Source organism: Rhinolophus sinicus, chromosome 17, assembly GCF_057876585.1.
Source record: "Rhinolophus sinicus isolate RSI-liver-muscle chromosome 17, RSI-T2T, whole genome shotgun sequence".
In the NCBI taxonomy this organism is placed as follows: Eukaryota; Metazoa; Chordata; class Mammalia; order Chiroptera; family Rhinolophidae; genus Rhinolophus; species Rhinolophus sinicus.
The window spans coordinates 66,869,030-66,883,649 of record NC_142517.1 but is presented as its reverse complement, the minus strand read 5'-3'; the positions used below and the strand labels follow the sequence as shown (position 1 = coordinate 66,883,649).

General features: G+C 39.3%; 1 protein-coding gene across 2 annotated transcripts in view; it reads right to left on the bottom strand.

The window, feature by feature from the left end:
- The window catches only part of LSAMP (limbic system associated membrane protein), a 591,338-nt gene extending 578,253 nt beyond the window's left edge, over positions 1 to 13,085 (bottom strand). The window contains exon 1 of one of the 2 annotated variants that reach the window (XM_019734849.3): positions 12,476 to 13,085. In XM_019734849.3, coding sequence (XP_019590408.1) covers positions 12,476 to 12,630 — 155 coding nt within the window. In that variant the 5' untranslated portion in view covers positions 12,631 to 13,085. The remainder of the gene's footprint in view (positions 1 to 12,475) is intronic. The other variant, XM_019734850.3, reaches the window with a different exon arrangement.
- Positions 13,086 to 14,620: the final 1,535 nt, after the last annotated feature.

The following is a 14,620-nucleotide window of genomic DNA, read 5'->3' as shown; positions in this document are numbered from 1 at the left end:
TTATGATCATTTTACTTGATAAACAAATTGAAATTTAATTAAAATTCTTATTCTTCTTTTTCAGTGGCCAGTCTCTCATCTTCAGCAAGCATGCCTGTTAAAATCACTAAATCTCTTGGTGACTTAGAATGAAAGAAAATAGAAATTTAGCCTAAAATTGAGAGCACAAATATAAAAAAATTACGTTTTTTTTTTAGAAAAAGTTATTTCTCATTTAGCTAAGACAGCATTAGTGTCTATACAACAATGCAAATAGAAAAAAAATGTTATAAGATTTTATTTTACATTTTAGGGGCTGTATGATAGCCAAGTTAAAGTAGAAACAATAAACATTAAGTCTGACCTGTTTTACAAAATTATTTTAGAACTTACAAAATGATCAATTAAAAATAAAACATATCAATCAAAACAAAATAAGAAAGCCATCATATGATGCTTCTTATATATTGTATCTGTTCACTTCCTTGATTACCTGGAAAATTCGGTTTTCTGCAATAAACTTCTCCATCATTGGTGCATCAAATTGATTAGGTTACTATTAAAGTGTGCTGTGACCCAAGTTCATAATAATATTATCATTCATATTTTGTGTATGTAATTTGTATGTACATATAAAAAGCATGTATATGCTTTTATTTTTATATGCAGTTACAAATATATGCAAAAGAAATTAAAAATAAAAATCTTATGTTCAAACACATCCATTCAATATAAATTAAGTATATTCATGACAAATTGTTTACACATAACAGATTCTATATAAATACATATTCTTATTTTTTTAAGAACTAGATTTTGAGTTCTGTCTCATTTTTATACAAGGTTTAGGTCAATAATGAAAAGATATTTTAAGCTTCCTATGCCATGACTTTTGTAACATAATGTAGGAGTTTATTTTATTTTGTTTTATTTTACTTGGAGCATATTGTCATCCCACTGATAACACCATGCATTTCTTCTGATGCACTCAACCACATGCAAACATATAATGTCACTTCACCAGGCCAACATCTTTGTTTAAGAGGTAAGAATTACACCCATTTTGGAGTTGTAACAGTGGAAGATAATTGCCAACTTTATGCAGTTAACAGTTTTGGTGGAAACACAGCCTAAATTCCTTGGTCTTTAATTCCTTAATCTAGAAGTCTACCTAGGGATATCATACAGAGTTTAGGAAGTTCCTTGTCATGGTGATCATATTAGATATTAGTTCATCATATTAGAATCTCAAAAGATGGAAGAATAGAGGTCACAGAGTCAAAGAAAAATCCATTCACCTGCTAAGCTAATGACCCAGCAATATAAAATGCTGATCTTAAGATATGCTCATACAATTACATCATGGACATGCATAAGATTATAGCAATCTTTGGTTATCTCAAAATGAAGATCAGCTACAAATTGGCAACCATATGTGACTCAAACCCCATAAAATAAACAGGCTTGATAAAGATATGCTAGAATGAGGTGTAACTGAAGAAGCACAAAAATTAGAAATCAGGAAACCAATTAATTTTTGCAATCAATGTTTTCACTTGCAGACATTTGGCTACGCATGACTTAGTGTTGAACTGCATTACTTTCATGTTTATCTTTTGTTCCTAACAGGTTAGCGTGGCAAATAGTAGCATGACTAAAGCACAACTTTAGAAAGGATATTGTTAACTGTAGATAACTTCAAAGTATGGAAATTCAATATAGAAATACATCATCAAAAACTTATAATGGAATAAATAGTCATGCATTACTGTATGAGAAGCTGGGTTGCATTTTTCCTTAGTTACAGGCTTTTCCTCTGACCTCATATAAACAATGCCCTTGTGCATTATGGCAAGACATACAGAAGGGGATTCGGGACTTTTACAAAGTCCACTGTACATTCACGTCTGAATTTCTCCATGAGTGCGTCATGAGCTCTGCCCTGCAAAACACAGGTAGGCATTGTTGTTTAGCACAAATAATTGCTTTGAGTCAAATGAGCGTGAGTGATCTGCACCTCGTCTTATACATAAGTAGAACACAGGAAGTGAAAACACCTAATGCACAACAGTCCTGACACCTTAAGTAATTCTCAAAACCCTAACTTAGTCCCTGAAAGTTCACAGCCACCACTAGAGGGAGAAAACCTCTGCAGCTCCCAGAGGTGTTTTCCTTCTTTTACAGCTGCCTGGAATGCTGGAACTCTTCACAGACACTGGACTTGCCTCCCTTCAGGTGCTTGGAGTGACTCCTACCATGTTTCTCCAAAAATAAGCCCTAACCAGAAGATAAGCCCTAGCATGATTTTTCAGGATGACATCCCCTGAACATAAGCCCTGGTGCGTCTTTTGGAGCAAAACTTAATATAAGACCGGGTCTTATTTTCAGGGAAACACAGTAGTTTTGTCAGAAGCCTATCTACCAGAGAATGAAGCACACATTGTCTGGGCACCTGTGACTGAAGCTTTGGGAACCTCCTAAAATGCCCCCATTTGCCTTTCTCATTCTCTAGAAATCTGTGCTTGAAAAGAGCCGCTGCAATGAAAATGTTGAAAGTGGGTCTAGCCAAACCATCCCCACCAAAGATCAGGAAAGAATCCATCTATGATTTTACTACTGCAATTTCTTCAACCACACACCCACAATTACTCCAATGATGGTTGATTTCACCACTAACAGATCTTGCTTCATCCCTGTCTCCTTCTAATTCGCTTCCTGTTTTATAAACCAGTTTCTGGTCTGCCTGATTTACAGTATGGCTACCCCACTCTGTTCAATGCCGTGAGCAAATATTCACCTGAGCACCTACAGGAACTAAGCTAAATTCTGGGATGAAAAGGTAAAGTAGATGTGATGCTTGCCTTTGAAGAGCTGACAGTCCATTTGAAGCAAGCAAAGAGTGAATATAACATTTTTTAAGTGTAGTAAATGCTAACTTGAGGTATGTATATGATCCAGCACTCCCACTTCTGGTTATACAGCTGAAGGAAACTAAATCAGTATCTCGAAAAAAAAATAGCTGCACTTCAGTGTTCGTTGTAGCATTATTCACAAGTGGCAAGATAGGAAAACAACCCAAGCATTCACCAATGGATAAATGGATAAAGAAAATGTGAGCTCTATCTCTATCTAGCTATCTATCTATGTATCTATCTACACAGAAACGGACAATAGAATATTACTCAGCTATAAAAAAATAAGGAAATTCTGCCATTTGAAACAATGTGGATGATACTGGAGGGCATTCCACGAAAAAAAGCTAAATAGAAAAAGACAAATACTGCAGGATCTCGCTTCCATGTCGGATCTAAAAAAAGTCGAAGTCATAGGAACAGAGTAGAATGGAGGCTGCCAGGGGCTGAAGGGTGACAGTGGGAAGATGTTGGTCAAAGGACAAGAGTAAGATGAGTAAGTTCTGGACAGTTAATGTGCAGCATGGTGACTGTGTTTACTGCTGCTGAGCTGTATGTTTGAAGTTGCCAGGGCAGTGAACACTGGCTGTTCTCACCACACACACACACAAAGCTAGCTATCTGAAGTGATCAATGTGTTAATGAACGTGACTGTAGTAATCACTTCACAATGTATGTGTATATCAAACCATCACATCGTATACCTTAAGTGTATAAAATTTTGTTAGTCAATCATACCTCAATAATCCTGGGGGCAAAAGATATGCAGCAATAATTAAATAGAGTACTTAACCCAGTCTGGGAGAATTAGGGAAGATTTCCTGAATGAGATAGCACCAGAACTATTCTTGAGCCTGAATGGAAGAGCAAGGAGGTAATCCAGCAAAGAAGGATGGTGGGACAGGGTGCAGAGGGAGGAAAGGACGTTCCAGACAGAGAGAGCATCATGAACAAAGGTTAAGAAACAGCCATGTGTACACACATTCACTGCTTATGAGCAGAGAGAGACTAAGTGGTTCTGAATTAGTGGATGCATTGAGATAGTAGGTCATGGAGTGTTAGCCAGTATAAGGAGCCTTGACTACATGTTGTGGATGATGAGAAGCCTTTGAAGGAACTGGTGCCATTTCTAGATTCATAAGATTCATAATAGAAAACGATAGGCTGAGATAGTCAGGTCCATCATTCTGCTAATTATAGGGAGGCTTGGAAGTTCTAAATAGACTAAAGATGTAATCCAGTAAAGTTACCTAAGGCAGGGAGAAGCAAGTACACTCAATCCTTACTTCACTTCAGACCTTTGCCTCCATCTTTTCCCCACTTTGCTGGACCAGGTTCTATAATCCTTATAAAGTGAGAGTTTTAAAAGATGGAGCGCAATACTGTGACATTCATCTCCACATCACCCCTTGGTTACAATAGCTTTGATACAGAGCTTCACCTTATCCTTGACCAAGTTACCTCGTTTAATAATATGTCTGGGATATAAGTCCCCTGAGGGCTCTGCCCTGTTTAAGTCAGCCCTTGTCCCAAAGACTCTGTTCCTTTTCTGAGCCTCAACCCTATGACTGAGTCTCCACTAGGAGCTGACAGGCCTCCCTGTGACACTGGCCTGCCTCCCTGTGGGGCTGACTGAGAGTTGCTGACCTATTATTTCCCTAACTGCTCTATGCTTTTCTTGGGGAAACATGTTGGACCTCCCTTGGCTTCACCACTCACCTTCTATGAAAGCTCCATGAGACCCTGTTGGGCATGCCACACCGGAAAATCCCTTGGTACCCGCAGAAAGGTTTATCATACAGTGCTTCTACCACCCCAGCAGACTGGTCTAGATGAACATACAGTTCCTTCCAGTTTACCACCACCGGCCCGGCTGTTAGCCCAAAGTACATTTTGTACAAATTAGATAAAAAATTATTCTACCTTCTTCAAAGAATTTTGACTATAATCTACAATGACTAAAAGTTGTAGAATAACCCTTGAGATTGTGCAAAGGATAGCCTACCAACAGAAATCAGAGACTGGGATGGTAATCTCATTGCAGCCATCCTAATCAGGGTACCTAAGCTGGAAAAGTACTTGGAGACTTAACCAGGTGGCAAGTCCTAAGTAACAATAAGAAGGTAATAGGGTTTAGGAACTCAGGTGAAGTACTGGGATGGGGGGAGACGCTAAGAATTCAAATAAGAAATCTCAGTAACAGGCAGAGTATGAGAAGAAGAAAAGAAATTAAGAAAAGAAAAAAAAGATTGTATAGGTTCTGCCAAATATAAGAATGGCTTTGAGAATATGAAAACATAAAGGCTGCAAGAGAAGGAAAGAAATCCCACTTGGTTAAGACAGAAAGTAGACATGTAAAAAGTGAAGCATTTCCTGCAAACTTTCTTCTTGACCAACACTAGTTAGATGGACCTCCACAGGTAAGTGCTGCTTTGATTTGCAGGAATGAGAGGGAGAATAGAGGAGAGGAAGAAGAGGGAAGAGGAAGGAAGAGAGATGCGAGAGATGAAAAGAAACAGGGTGAGAGAAGGGGAGAAAAGGTAAAAAGCGAGGAGAGGAGGAAAGAGAAGGGGAGGGGAATGATGGGGAAAGGAGAAAGGAAGAAAGGGGGAGGGAGAGAAAGGAAAAGAAACATTTTTAGCATAATTTTCAGTCAAAAAATAGCATATCGTGGGATAACACGAAAACCAAGAAAATCATTTCAGAGTGCTGAATGAGAATTAGGAGACATGGATTCCAGTTCTCAAATGGTCACTCAAATCTTTGGACAACCAACTAAATTTGTCTCTTCTTAATCACATCACTTTCACATGGGATGGTGGACTGCCTAATCTCCAAAGCCTTTCCTACTCTAAATTTCTACAAGTTTATCCTAATCAACTAAATCTGAAGCAAAATGGTGTGTGTGTGCATGTGCGTGTGTGTGTTTGTGAAGTTAATCACTCAATAACTTGAGATTATGTTTTGATTACATGTGACTACAAAAACAGTGTTCACTTGTCCTGCACTCCTGATAAGAAACTCAACTATATTCTAAGATACATGTGACTTTAAGGGACTTGAAATGAACTGATACAAACATCTTAGAGCAAATGACCAAATTTGACCATAGAAATAAAAATTAAAAGCTCATTTTATTAAATTTTGTAATTTTCTAAAAGTTATTTCCTACTGTGAATATAATGATAATAATCTCATTAAGAGCTTATATGCCACTTAACAGTTTACAAAACAGTTGGATACATAGTATCTCATTTGATCATAAAAATAGCTTATGTAGTAGGCCAAGTAATTGTCAGTTATCCTCATTTAATAGATCAAACTATTTGAAGCGATTTAGATCTTGGTCTTCTGACTACTTATTATATTCTTTATGAAAGTCGTCACCTGTGTCACAAAGACTCGCCTATAATTTTCAGCTAAAGACTGATCACCTTGTAAAAGTTGAGATGAATTCTACAAATGTAGAATTATTATCTTGTAAATCATATATTTGTGTACGAATTATAGCAACATAAGGGCACACATTTAAGCCTGTTTGGATAAGTTAACTGAACACATTTTTCTTGCCTAAATATTATCTTTTCTTTCTTAGAGATAGATTTAAAAACAAACAAAAAACTAGAACTGTTTTATGCCTTGCCTAATATAAATAAAAGACAGAAACAAGACAATAAGCTTAAAAAAAAATCAAGCCTAATGTTATTTCCATAGATATCATGTAAGTTGGATCCACGCTAAAATAATGTCACTCCATTTTCCATGACACTGTAGGTAAGAGATCCTGTGGTAAAGAATGGATCTATAACGATCTCTTTTCTCTCTCCCGATTGAAGTTTTACATCTTTGCTATTGACATATTCCCCAAGCCATACAACATAACTCTAATTTTTTACTATATATCTATTAAATGCTGCCCCAAAAATGGATTGTAAAAGATTTCTTCACCAATAAAGCAGTGGTTCTCAACTCTCTGTAACTAGCAGGATAATTTTTCTTAAAATACCTATGACCAGGCCCTACCCCAAACTAATTAAATCAGAATATGTGGCTTCAGTATTTTTGAAAAGGTCCCCAGTTGATTGTAATGGACAACCATGGTTGTGAACCGTCTAAAGCAGTGCTTCTTCAAATTTAATGTGCTTATGATTCATTTGGGGAGCTTGTTAAAATGCAGATTCTGATTTAGCAGGTCTGGGATAGACTCTGAGGTGTTGGATTTTAATAAGCGACTGAAAGACACTTAAGATGCTCATCACCTGCAGAACACACTTGTAGCACCACAGTCAGTGGCCCTCGAAGTGTGCCCCAGGCCTGAGGCATCGGGATCCTGTGAGAACTTCTTAGAAATGCAAATCTCGGACCCTACCAGAGATCTACTGAATCAGAAACTCTGAAAGTAGGGGCCAAGTCACCTGTGTTTTTACAAGTGTTCCATGTAATTTTGAGCAGCCTGAAGTCTGAACAACTAGCTGCATATAGCTGGAAAATCACTAATGCTTTATGCTTGTGTAACGGTTTACAATTCAATAAACTTTCCTACTTTACCTCTTCTGAGCTTCCTGAAACAACCCCACAGAGTAACTAAAATAGATAGTTTCAGCATTTTATAAATGAAACCGAAGCTCAAAATATTTAAGGGATTTGCTCAAAGTCATGTAGCATGCAAGGATAGATCCAAAATTAGAGCCCACGTCTTCTGAGTCTTTCAAATTAACAGGCAAGACATTTAGAAAAGAACAGGCAAAGGACTATAAGCCCTACGTAATGGGCTGAAGGGAAGGACTCTCTAAAGCTCAGGTAATGACAGTGAGGGGGACCAGCACACATTCAAGCAACCTCCTATCAAATGAGTCACAGATATTTGTCCGTGGAGCTCTCAGAGACCACAGCAAAAGGCACTAATCCTTTTTTAGCCTGAGTTTGCTATTATGTGGATGGACCCAGCTTCGAGAAACACAAATGTTTAACCCTCACCAACTGATTTAGTTGAGTCAGCCACTTTTGGTTGTTTGCTCCACAATTCTACAAATAATTCATTCACAGTCAAATTACATAGAACAGAAAAATCACCTTAATGCATTTTGTGTGTGTGTGTGTGTGTGTGTGTGTGTGTGTGTGTGTGGGCTCATGTGTTTTGTTCTTATAGAAACAAATTCTCACAATGTGCATATGTCACATATACTATGCTGCTGTGTTCCTCAGGCTCTAAATGACAACAAATGATAATTCACATGTACATAAACATCTTTAAAACCATGTATGTGCCATATTCCTAGATAAGACACACACAGTATGCTATATTCTATTATTTACCAAATATATTTAATAAAGGATTTTATGGGCAATGGAGGGTTCTTAAAGTATCAATAGTAACCAATAAATTTTGGTTACCTTTAGTGATTTAGTTACGTGAAAAAAAATCCCAAAAAACAACTTATAATTGTCACAAACTTGCCCTATAGTCCCATGACCACAAAGTTTGTTTTCAAAGTGAATGGTAAGTGATAGAAAACCACATATTGTGTCAGGAGATTGAGTGTTGACACTTTTCTTAGTGAATGTAGGCGTTCCAGATGCCTTATAGAAGGAAAGCCATTTTTTTCCCCTTGAAATGTGCACACAAATTTTACATTTTACTGTCAAGTAATCACATCTTTTGTGTTGTTTCTTCTCTTTTCTCTTAACGTACAAACAAATGGGGGAGGGAGGGAAGGCCTAAGCTTTTGAAAACTTAAAAATTTAACTATCTTAAACTTAGATACTAAGTTTCTTACTGTTAACACTTATTAGGTACATTTACCTTTAAATGGGGAAAATGTCATCACCATTAAAAGTATTATAATATCCTGCAAATATCAAATAGCCAGAATTGTGAAATAAAATTTCAATACCTCAAATTTAAAATATTTAAAATCACAATGGTGTGAATCACCAGCATTTTATCATATATGTACTTATGTTACATATCCAGCTATGCATAACTATGTAATTTTTACAAAGTTATTTTATGAGCAGATACATTGAGATCAAATATTTTATAATTATCTTTATAGACATACGCGGCTGATACTGAAAATACAGTCAGTGGGGCTGTTAAAAATTAAATTGCAAAGGTTGGATTGGAACACGATCTATTTTCACTTTTCCCTTCACTCATCAGGAGAACTGCATGGTTTCAACCTGCCATGATTAACCAGGAGGCGAATCTCTATGGGTGCGTGTGTGCAAGGATAGAGGATTGGGAAGACCAGTGCTAGAAACTCATCCGGTGGAGGGTGGCCATAAGGCAAATGGCTTTTGCTTAGAAAAACACCTGAGACTTCCCGCAAGTAAAGTCCTGGGAGTAAATGTGTCTCATACTTTACTGTGCATACAAATGTACACATGGATTCTGGTTCGGTAAATCCAGAAAATAGTCCCAAGGGCTGCTGCTACTGCCACTGGTATGTAGTTCACACTTTCATTCCTTTGCTTTTGAGACAGAAGATGGTGTTGTGGTTTCCTTTAGCTCTTGAAAGGAGCTCATAAATGACCTCAAAAAGATCTAGAATGTTCTCCGGGAAACAACCTGGTTAGGTTTGTATACATGAGAGTGTCTTGCTTTCCATCTAGTTTGTCATTTTCATTCTACAGTCTTTATCTTTTCCCCCAAAAGATAGAAATTATAGAGCAAAACCCCAAGACAAGGACACACTTTCCTATCAAGATGCATATTTATATCGAAGATCATAATTATACAAAAATAAGCACCAATTCCCAAAAGAAACACTTGTTTGACAAAAGTAAGGCAGTGGAGGTAAATGTTTGGGGGATGCTGAGCCAAACACCTATCACTGGACCACCAGAATTACAAATATCCCTTGTCTCCTGTTGCCATTTCAGATTCTTCAGGGCCACAGACTCACTGAGAGAGGACGTTTTTCCCCCTTGCCACTTCACTTTCTCAGTGCCAAACATCTACTGTGGCTTCCAATGAATCAACTTCTCCTTCCTCTCCTCCCCTGGAAGCTCAGCTCTCAGTAAAATGTCACAAATAAAGTAGAAGCAAGCCTTTCCCAGGCTGGACTTGTAAACAGAAAGCAAGGGAGCCATTCTTCACCAGGAAACTGGCCCACAAAGCTTACTGGATTCAGTTAAAGAGATTGAGAAGAAGGTCAGCTAAGAAAACAAAGGGAACTCTCTCCATAGTTACTTCTGACCGAGCTCCACCAACCCAGAAATAAAACCTTGTCCAAAGCAAAGGAAATAAAAACGAGGGCACATTAGGTGAGAGGTGTGGGGGAACAATGGACTCTCACAGGTGCCTTCTTTGCATGCTCTGTTTGTCCATCTTCTCTTGCCCAGGGACTAACTGCTTCTATATGTATCCCCTTTTCTCACTTCCCCCATTTTACATGGCAATGTCTACCAAAGTGTATTGCTTTTAAAAATATATTTTATTTATTTTCAGCTGTAGACACACAAAAGCAACATATATATCATACATAGAAATGTATATAGTGAGACTCTCTCACAGACATGGATTTCTATGTGCATATTGTATAAGAATATCTTTTTATTGGGAATTAACATTTAGATGCTTATCTAAGTCTTTGATAACTATAGCTTATGGTACAGCTCTTGCTGACTTAAAATGACCTTACAAAGTTTATGGACATTTATATAGAAACTTAGACAGCCAAGGTATTCCCTTCTCCCATACTCAGTCTTACAATCAGTGAAAAAAAGTATTTATAGGGATCACATAAATTACATAGAGTGCTCTACTAGTACAGGGTTAATGACGTTAGGGAGTGTGCACGCTAGCATTTGATATGGCATGCTTAGGTGTTTGCAAAAACATTCTCTGCATCATGTCCAAATCCCTTTGCAAACAGATAAATTACTCTATAAATCTTATTACTCCATGTGGATAAATCATACATGCAGGTTTACAAGGCTGGAGAGCTGGAAGAGAAAATCTGCTTTGGAGAGTAGGATCTTTGGGATTCATAACCATCCAATGCTCAGGAAATGAAGAAAGGAGTACTTACACATTAGGATTTTCTTAGTTTTTGCAATCTTCAGCAAAACACACACACACACACACACACACACACACGCAATGTAGCACGCATAACACACACACACACACATTCCTCTCTATCAAGACTAGAGATCCCAAAGCAGGACATTGTGACAGCCAACCAAATTTATTTCTGAGCAAAGGAAAGAAAACTTTGCTGCTGTAGGCAGCTCTGCTACAGAACTGCTCCCTGATGCCTGAGGGTTTATGCACTATCAGCTCCTTGCACACAGATTAGAGGTTTATTTTCTATTGTATACTTTTTTTATTGCCACAGCAAGCAATAGTAGCTAGATAGACAAACTGACACTAGGTCATTTTATTTGGATGAAATGAGATTATAAAGGATCTCCAAGGAGAACATTTTCTTTCATTCTTTTTTTTTCTTCCTTTTTTTTGGGGGGGCGGTATCTGATGGAAATTCAAGGAAATCTAGAGGAAAGGAGGAGTATGTGCAATGAGTGGAGAGAGGGAAGAGAGAAGAGAAATACAAGAAAAGAAGCTTGGAGCTTTTTAGAAATACAATTATGGCTGGGTTCTATCCGAGTTTTTCTAGCTTACTGTCCCTCATAGGGGTCAGCTCCCAAGGACTTGGGACTCTTCCTTTCCAAATTTCAATCCCAAATTATATTTCAGAGTTTGGCAGAGCTGCACAGAGATAAGACTTGAAGGTCAATAATCAATTTGCAATATCCATTTTAGGCCAGGTGAATTCTTTTCTAACCTCTGTGCTGAACGCTCCTATTCTTAAATCAGCAATTGGGCAAGTTCTTCTTTTTCTTCTTCTCTTCATTCTTTTGTTGATTTCTAGCCACATTTCAGAAAAGGCTCAGTAATCAACCAAAGTTCTAAGATTGATTTATTGCCTCAATGTCAATTAGAAGAGCCTTACTGCAAGTCTCCTATCAGAACTAATGCTGGGGCAGAGGCAAAGATTTGATGTTTTTATTCTCTCTCTCTCTCTCTCTCTCTCTCTCTCTCTCTCTCTCTCTCTCTCTCTCTCTCACACACACACACACACACACACACACACACACACACACACCACAGAGAATGCAGCACTGTATACCACTCTCTGAGAGCCATAATTCAACAACTCTTCTTTCCCAATTAAGGAACCCCAACAAAACTCTGAAGCGCAAAGCATCTGCAGTTACAAACGCAAGGATACTGCCCAAAAGTCACTAATATCAGAGGTGAAGTTAGTCTTTCTTGATAAGAGAAACAAGGTCCTAAGAACCAAACAACATCTAACCAGCCCTGCTGGTCCTTAACAGGGACCAGAATTCCCTTGAAATTTGTTGGCCGAAACCTCAGCCAGTCAGTAAAAGGCACACGCAGGCACACACACACACACACACACACACACACACACACACACACACACACACACTCCAAGCCTGCAGCATCAGGAGCTGGAGTTTAAGGAGACCCCACACACACACACACACACACACACACACACACACACACACACACACATTCACACAGTACAAAAGTTGCCCGAAAGCCCTACCTGAGGATGGCCGTGTCCCCCTGCCTCACGGTGATGTTGTCCGTGCCTCTGTTAAAATCCACGCTGCGAACAGGCAGTCCTGTGGGAAGAAGGCAGAGCAATCTCAGTAGGACCAGCGGCAACTGTTTCCGATCAGGCTGAACTCTGCCGACCATGGTGGCCACGGTGCAGGTCTGTGTACTCTGGAGGGTGTGTGTGCGCCTGCTGCTCAGCCAAGGGGGCTTTACAGGCGGAGGGCTTTCATCAACAGCAAAGGCAGAACAGGCTTGGCCAGTTTGTGGTCCTTTCCTCTTTGCCTCTCTTTCCCTTGCTCAGTCTCTTTTCCCTCTAAGACTTAACAACGCACTCATAAAACCCAAGGGTGGAGGGTAAAAGTCAGAGGAACAAAATTTAAAAAGAGAGAGAGTACAAATATAAAACCCTCTAGAAAAGATGAAGAGGAAGCTGCAAAGGGAAGGTGTTCTCTGGTCTATCTGTGGCTGGATGCTCCTTTGCCAGTGTCTGAGCTGAGCTCCTTCCCTCCGTAACCCACTTTCCCAGGCGGGCGGACAGGCAGGCGAGGGAGCAGGCACCCAGCCTGCCAGGAGTGTAAAGAAACCCACACAGCAGCGGCAGCAGCCCAGAGTCTCTCCCCCTCCTCCCTTTCCTGTTTCTCTCTCCAGCCCCTCCCTCTTTCTACTCAGCACCTCCCCCTGCCCCCACATATTTCAACAGCCCCTCCAACGTCATCCCCTCCGCCCTCCCGGTGGCGTGGCCCCTTGCTTTGCACAACTTCCCCCTTCAGCAGCAGCCAGCCTCAATGAAAGCCTGATGCGCCTTTAGGTTGTCAGGACAACAGCTCCATCTGAGGTCTGGCTGATTTCCTTAAGAAGAGGGAATGGAGCTTGGAGATACTGTGCAAGAGAAAGGGGAGTGAGTCGTAAGCTATAAAAGAACAGCAGAAAGAGTCCAGGAAAAGAGATGGAAAGCTTGAGGAAAGAAGGAAAACGAGATGGGAAGGGGAGCAGGCAAATCTTGTTCGGTGACGGGAGTGAAACACAGAAGGACAGGAAAGCTTGGGGGGGGGGGGTATAGGGGGTGGAGAGGGACCCGTGATGAAAGACGGGATGAGGAATGTAAAACAGAATAAACTTGACAGTGGGGTCTAAGATTAAAAGCCAAAGTTGATTTCAAAACTAAATATTCCTGGCAACTGACTTTTCATGCTCACATCTTGCTGCCTCTTTCCTCGCTCCTGCACTTTCTTTTACAGGACTAAAAAGGTTTATTTTCTATCCTCCCATTACCCCCTCCCCCTCTTGGAGCCCCCTTATGAAAGATGGATCGGAGACAATGCTGGTATTGAGTGGTCTGGGGTGTGAATGCTTGGTTTGTCTTTCCCAAGTGCCAGCCTCAGCAGCTGATCCCTGATCCCTAAACCAACCTCACTCTCCAGGAAAGCCTCACTCAGTCCCACACATGAGGGATGGTATGAAGAATTATTGTTTGCACGTCATGCTGCTTTGTTGCCACTCAAGTTTCTACTGGCACTTTTCTTCACAAAATGCTCAGATGCAAGGAAGGAGATTTGTGTATCAGCAAGCTTGTCATTTACAGGGTGACATTAAGGCTGCAGAAAGCACTCCAGTAAATGGCAGACAGTTTACCATCATTTGTCATTCCTTCTACTCCATGAGTCAAGCCAAGTGATAAGGGCCATAGGGGCTAACGCTATTAGTCACTCTTGTGAGAGCCCCAAACTATTTATTAGACATCTCCCTCAGTACTGATGCTCAGGATAAAAAATGGGGGTGGACCAGCCAAGGATTTCCGGTTTTGTTTTTAAATTGTACTTTCTTGAATAGTTAAGACATTCATACGGCGCAAAATTAAAGTGGTACAGAATGTTGCAGAGTGAATTGTAGTTGTCTTTCCCACCCCTACTTTAGGCAACCCATTTCTCCTCTTTCAAAGCAATAAATATTTCCCTAAATATCCAACATACATACACACATGTATTACCCACCCCTCTTATTTACACAAATGATTAGCCAAGGACATTTAAGGGGAAAATAAATAAATAAATAAATAAATATTTTAAAATATATATATATATATATAATATATATAATATATATATAATATATATATATATATATATATTAT